At 46.9% G+C, this 7093-nt stretch overlaps 1 protein-coding gene across 2 annotated transcripts in view; it reads left to right on the forward strand.

Annotated features, from left to right (window-relative positions):
- The window catches only part of FAF1 (Fas associated factor 1), a 389848-nt gene extending 386058 nt beyond the window's left edge, over positions 1-3790 (forward strand). For both annotated transcript variants that reach the window (XM_080652360.1, XM_080652361.1), the window contains one exon: positions 3542-3790. In XM_080652360.1, the coding sequence (XP_080508486.1) occupies positions 3542-3625 (84 nt within the window). In that variant the 3' untranslated portion in view covers positions 3626-3790. The remainder of the gene's footprint in view (positions 1-3541) is intronic.
- Positions 3791-7093: the final 3303 nt, after the last annotated feature.

Raw genomic sequence — 7093 nt, forward strand, 5'->3', positions numbered from 1 at the left:
AGTGTTGGCCAGGTGCTTTTGGTTATCGTGCTTGTTGGAGTCAGATAGACTTGAGTTTGAAACTTTATTCTATCTGCAGCCTTAGTCGAGATAAGCCATGGTATCTTCTGTAAAATGGCAATAATCTACTTCACTGGGTGTTCTGAGGACTACTTACGGTACTATATACAAAGTAGTTAGCATGGTTCCAGCTACATGGTAGGCATTCAATAACTGATAGTTGCTGCAGTGATGATGATGATGATGATGATGAACAAGAAGAAAATAAAGGACAGAAGAAAGAAAAAAGGTAAAAGAAAGAGAAGCAGAAGTGGACACACCAGCAGCTGCAGCTCTGTTAAGTTCTTCCTCACCAGCTGAGTTCTGTTTCTTTGCTGTTCTACCTCACTGATCCCAGCTCTACCACTGGAGCTGCACAGAACACCTCTGCTCTGTCTACTTGTGAGTCCTCAGATATTCAAAGGGCTGACAGGGCCCCTGCCTGCCCTGGGGCACACAGCCAGCACTTCTCAGTGCCCCTCCAGGGAGACATCTCTGCAGCTGTTTCTCGGAGAACGTGGTGTTTAGGCTCTGCCCTGCTAGGGGGTCCCTCTTGGCATGCTCCACCTCTTCTTGAATGGGCCCAGAGCACAGCAGTGTGTTTCACAGCACGGCCACTGTTGTGCTGGAATGAAGCATGGTACCCTACATCCCCTAGGTCCCCACAGTCTCTTTGTCCACACCAGTCAAATGAGAATGGAAACAGAGACTATCCTATTCACTTTGAAACTCCCGTCTGAAATGACCTTTAGAGAAAAAAAATTGCTTATGATCTGGGGCGCTAGATCGCGCAGCCCCAGCACAACCATGTTTGCTGTGAAGCAGTCCATTGTGGCCCAGCCCCACCGCAGCTATAAAAGGCAGTCTCCAGATATTGAGACATCACTCTATCAAGGAAAAGGGAGCACTTCTGCTGGGCACTGGATAGAAATAAGAAAGGCGGCCAGGTGCAGACTGAGCTCCAGGAAGTTTTGGAGGAAAAGCTCCAACATTGAGGTCAGACAGACCAGGTCCTTTACCCAAGGCAGCGCTCCAGCTAGTGATGGCTGCCACCCACTGAGCACTTCCTGGCTCGGGCACTGTGCCAACAGCCTCACTAACATTATTCCAGTTAGCTGTCACAACAACCTATAAAGGAGAAACCGATTATTCCCATCATACAGGTGAGAAAACTGAGACTCTCTGGTTGTGTAACTTCTTCAAGGTCATATAGGTAGTAAGTGACAGCCGGGATTTGAATCTAAGTCTCCCTCGCTCTTTTTAACCATTGTGCAATATAGACGTACCCTTACTGGCCTTAAATAAGTGCCAACCCTTCTGAGCCTTAATTTTGTCATTTTCACCTACCCTGCATAGTTGGTCTAGGGATTAAACGGAATGACATAGTTACAGTGTCTGTTATGTAGTAGATGTTCAAGAAATTTTAGTTTCCCCTCCTTATGTCTCAGCTTTCCCGCTAAAGTGACAGGGAAAATCACTTAACTTTTTCTGGACACAGTTTTCTGATGTAAAAACTGGGTGTGTTTTCTGAACCTCTGACCTTGCATGTTGACAAGCCAGGCAGGGTTCGGCTTGGGCCCGAGACTCCAGCCTCCCAGCCTCTTTTGCTTTGCAAGCGGATCTTTCTGGCAGCATGCACAGCTCTGGCACAGTTATGATTATGGTTTCTCCCAGCAAACATTATATTTACAAACCACAAATAACAAAATAGAAGGTGCCGGAAGAGCTCTGGCATGTTAATTAAGAACAATAGCGGAAGCAGCTGGGCAGAAAATGCCAGTGAGTCGGAAGCAGCGGCAGCACAGCTCTGCTTGTTGACAGAAGCCAGCACGGTGTTGTACATTAATTGGGGAAGTGGGTAAACATTTGCCAGCAGCTTGCCCCCAGTGCATTGGAAGACGGACAGCAGGCTGGGCCCTCCCCACCACCTTGCCTGCCCATGTGCCCAGAGTCCCAGAGATACCAATTGAGCAGCTTTGCTCTAGGTTCCTTATAAGCAGAGAGGATACTAGAGGCGATGTGTCTCCTTAATGACCCTCCTGGGCATACCAGGTTTCTGCTGGATACAGTTGAAGATAGTGTTCCTCCTTCAGCTCACCAGCCTGCCTATGACACTCGGCCTCCAAGACCCCCTCCCAGTGGCTAGAAGAAGACAGCGGAGCCATCTTATTGAGTGTGGCTTGAGTTGAGTAAAGAACAAGATTGCCTGCCTGGGGTGCTGCAGTCTCTGCCCACAGGCCCAGAGCTCCTGTGTCTGACAGCACACTGCCCAGCCTCTCCTCACGCACAGGATGGACACAGGTAAAGCTGCACAGCTACCTGTATCCATCCTCACAGTTGCTCACACACCGCAGCCATCACTGAGACTGGCTCTGGGCCAGACACTGCTAATTATGTTTTTTTTTTTTTCATTTAATCCTCACATCAGTCCTACACGATTGATACTAACTCCAAAGCCACAAAGCTAATAGCCAAAATAGCTGCGATTTAAACCAGAATCTTTCTGATTCCAAAACGCATTGTCCTTTACTAAACCAGTATTTCTCAGCATTTTAAAATTTATGATCCCTTTCGTTAAGCAGGAAATTTTTGGTTTTCTCTCACTCTCCCATTCAGAAAACGTCCACGTCCCATCACTGCCCCCAGCCTAGGACAGTGGTCGGCAAACTGCGGCTCGCGAGCCACATGCGGCTCACGAGCCGCGGTTTGCTGCTCTGTTGCCTAATGAGTTTGCCGACCACTGGCCTAGGAGGTTAGGAGCCTAACTTAGGATCCCTGTATGATTAGCATACCCCAACTGAGCCAAGAGGATTTTGTCCAGCTCTATTCTCTGTGGTTCATATTATAAAGTAATGTTTTTTTATGTTCTATAACATAGTCATGTTATGACATTGACTTATTTTTTCAAACACACACACCCAACAAGGAGATTGTGATATGCCTCCCTAAGTAGCCTCTCCTTGCAGGGGAGATACTCATCTGTGGGCGTGGTGGAGTGGGTGTCTGCACTTTATTATAGGTAGGTTTAGCAGCCAGATGAGCCACAAAGGCTTAGCTCCTTCCCAGCGCGCAGAAAAGGCCTCCCTGCTGTCAGGAGTTAACCAGGGAGAGGGCCCAGAAATGCCATCAGTCGTTTAACCAGCATCCTTTCCTCAGGGCCTCCTGTTCTGTTGGCCACACTGAGCTGTGCAGGAGGCAAGGAGCCTCCACCTGCCCAGGAAGAGGTCCAGTCCCCTGAACCTGTGCCTTGAGGTCAAGTGCTAGTTCTTCCACTAAACTGTGAGACTTGACCTCTCTAAGCCCTAGCTTCCTCGATTATAAACTAGGAATAACAACACCTACCTCACAGGGCTGTTTTGAGGGTCAAATAAGAGAACAGTTATACAAATGCTCGTGTCAGTACATAGCAGGCTCAAAATCAATGTGCATGCAGGACCTGAGTGCCATGTGGAGAAAACAGTGCTTTTCCAGTCTTTTGAATATATGCTTTTTTTCTTTTTAGATAACCCAGCTGGACCCAAATAAATCATTGTTGGAGGTAAAGTTGTTCCCTCAAGAAACCCTTTTTCTTGAAGCGAAAGAGTAAACACGCCCAGCGGTGGAACCAGCCATTCCTTGACTTGCTCGAAGCCTACGTCAAGAGAAGGGCTCTTTGCCAACCCACCTACACGCTCGTCTCATTGAATTCAGTGTCACACTCTGCCTCTTGCAAGATTGCTGGAAAAAAGTAATAATAAACATAGCTACTTAACACGTCCCATCCACGAGTGTATGTTCCCAACCCAGAGTTACGGCTCTGCTGCCCCCCCCTCCTCCCTTCGCCCGGCCCGGTCAGTGACAATGCGCTGTTCCAGTGTGCGTGCCCACAGAGTAGGACCGATGCCTCTCCAGTGCCCTCTGCCCCCCAGTGTCCACACAGTTCTGTCTGTCCTGGGACACCAGGTCGATGTGTGTCGGATATGTCTCATTGAGCCAAGGCTCACACACCTCTGCCTTTTTATTTTCATAACTGGATTTCTACTTTGTCACCTAATTTTAAGAGGCAAGGGGAGGAAATCAGTCGAACTTCTTGGCCTGGAGATAAAACAGTATTGTAGGGGAAAACGCATATCATTTTTGATGGTACTTTCTGACCTCTTTTACTAAGATGTAAGGTTGTGTTTGAGGACTGCATTTGAGAAATATGCAGGTATTTATTTACTGCTGCTGCCTTGGGTCTCCAGATTCCATTTGGAGGTATTTGCTGTTCCACTGCAGCAGGGGGAGCTGTCTGAGCGCAGTGTGAGTGTTGAGGTAGTGTGAAGAGGGCCGGTTCCAGGACTTGGGTACTGGCCCAGCTGCAGGAAGCTGCTGTTAGGTTTGCATTTGGGTGCTGGAACCTGACGGATCCCAGCTCCCAGGCTGCCCCTTTAGTGTACAGTGAATGCAGTTCCTCCTGCTTTTCTCTCCTCTTTCCTTCACTAGTTTGGACTTGTCACTTGGTGTGTTAAGCCCCTTGTCTGTCACCAAAATCTGTTCAGCCGCCCCTTGGACTCAGCCAAGATGTAATAAGGAATTTGTTCCACTTTTTATTATTTGAATGTTTCAATATTAGATATTGGGCTCCCATCTCAAATGAAAAGGATCTCATCTGGTGGCTGAGAATTCTGATGTCATATATTTAAGGAGCAGACTTGGGGGCTCAGCTCAGAAGATGTGTGTGGCCTGAACCCACATGTAGTAATTTTGGGGTGATTTAGTATATGTGGACTTTTGTTAATCTATGGATTTGGGGTTTAGAGTCCAGTTCACTGTTTATACCTTCACGAACAATGATTTCTTTTCCATCTTGGGATGTTTCTGTCCATTTATGTGTCCCCTGTGGTCTCTATCCTAGGGGTTGGTATCCTGACTTGACATTTTGTACTTGTCCAAAAGAGAGTCTAAGTGCTGGGTTTTTCTCCCTGACCCAAGCCCAGGGGTTATCAGGAGACTGTAACCGAAGCCTAAGAAATGCCTGGTCATTCTCCCTCTGCCCAGAAGTGGGCGTTGGCCAAGAAAATTCCATCTCTGTCTTTTCTCTGATGCTCCAACCAGGGACCTCTCCTGATCACTCTCTAAAAAGAGATGTGTTCCTAATAGACTAGTGCTGCGTCTGCCGAGGGCAGGCCTCCTCTGGCCCCAGAGGTCTCTCGGGGAAGCTGAAGGGAAGAGACCCACAGGGGATTCAGCCTGAGCACGTCCTCTCCAGCTCCACACCACCCTCTTCGTCTCGTGGCCCCATCTACAGGTGCACCAGGGCGCCAGCTTTTCTTTCCCAGGTTGACCTTGCTCTGTAGCGGCCATGGAGAAGCTATAGCCTGAACTCGGGCCATACTCAGGAACAGCAGCAAGGGTGGGGGTGGGGGGTGGACGTACAGGACTCTGAATTCACTTTCATGTTTAACCTGTTCCTTCTGATTGGGTTTGATATCATCATATTGTTCCCCACTATCATCTTCACTTCTGTATTCCAATAATTATAGACTTTACTCTGAAACTGATTTTGTGAAAGTTATTAAATGCTACTTGAATGTGTATGGAGTTTACACACCCTTTTTCAACCCTGACTTGGAAGGTTCTCCTTGCTCAGTCCCACGAAATCCTTTCCTATGGGCCCCACTGCTGGGAACGGCCTCCGCTGATTCTCACTGTTCACTCATGTCCTTCTGGTCTACTGAGCTCCAGAACAGAGGCCAAAGCAGTTTTATGCCTTTTCTTGCAAACACAGCATTAAAATGACTGCAGACACATGAAGTGACCTGCTGTTACCACAGAAATGGCAGTGTCCTTGGCAGCTCTTCCTCCTACCCTTAAACTTCCCTGGGCTTCACCTCCCGCCTCCAGGCACAAAGTCAGCCAACATCTGTGCTTGGTGTTCTTTTCTTTTCTTTTCTTTTTTTTTTGCATAACAATCGGAAAACATTTATTATACTGAAATGTATGCATCCTACTATTAAAAAAAAAAGTAGCAAATTTGCTGGTGCCATAATTTAACTGGTCTCACTGGGACTAATGCTCAACACCACTGGGTATGATTTTAAGGTTGATGAGCTTTTAGCCTTTTTACCCCACTTCTAAAACCCTCAGAGAAATTCAAAATAGCATATAGCATTGAGTGACATTTATTGTTCCATAAATCTTGAGACTCAAAAATGTGCTTGGTGTTCTTACTTGTAAGCCCAGCTGTTTACAGTGATGGTCCAGGATTCCTCACCATCCCCACTCCATTCTAGTTCACTCCTCTGGGTTTCTTGGAGTGTCAGCTATACATCTAGAGCAGTGGTTCTCAACCTTTCTAATGCCGCGACCCTCATGTTGTGGTGACCCCCAACCATAAAATTATTTTCGTTGCTACTTCAAAACTGTAATTTTGCTACTGTTAATGAATTGAAAACAGATATTTACATTACGATTCATAACAGTAGCAAAATTACAGTTATGAAGTAGCAACGAAAATAATTTTATGGTTGGGGGTCACCACAACATGAAGAACTGTATTAAAGGGTCGCGGCTTTAAAAAGGTTTAGAACCACTGATCTAGAGCATTAGTTTGAAGGTTTAAGGAGGTATTGCCAACTTCCCACCACCTCTCAGGAGGTGCATTCTGGGGGAGGTTCCTGGCCTGTGATGTTACCTGCTCTGGCACTGCTGTTTTATTGGTCACACAGGTGTTTTTCTCTGAAGTATAAGCATCCAAAGTCTGAGTTGGAGGAGAGCCTCTTTTATACTATAGACGAATAGAACTTGGGCTTTACAGATTTTGCTTGGTGATATTAGAAACACAAGTTTGCCGTTTTATTAAAATTGCTACTCCCAAAGCCAGACTTGCCGGCCTGATTGCTGGTCCATGGAATGGATCTTAAAGATGTTGCAGAATTCTGGCAGATTTCCCAAAAGCAGGGGAGATGTTCATTTGGACATGCCAGAGGGAGGGTCTTAAATGTCTCCAGGAGCAGCATCACCCATTGGCACTCTTCCACCAGATCCTCACTACCCAGTCCTGAGTCCCACAGGGAATGGGATATGGAATCCT

Source organism: Plecotus auritus, assembly GCF_963455305.1.
Source record: "Plecotus auritus genome assembly, chromosome: 2".
Taxonomy (NCBI): Eukaryota; Metazoa; Chordata; class Mammalia; order Chiroptera; family Vespertilionidae; genus Plecotus; species Plecotus auritus.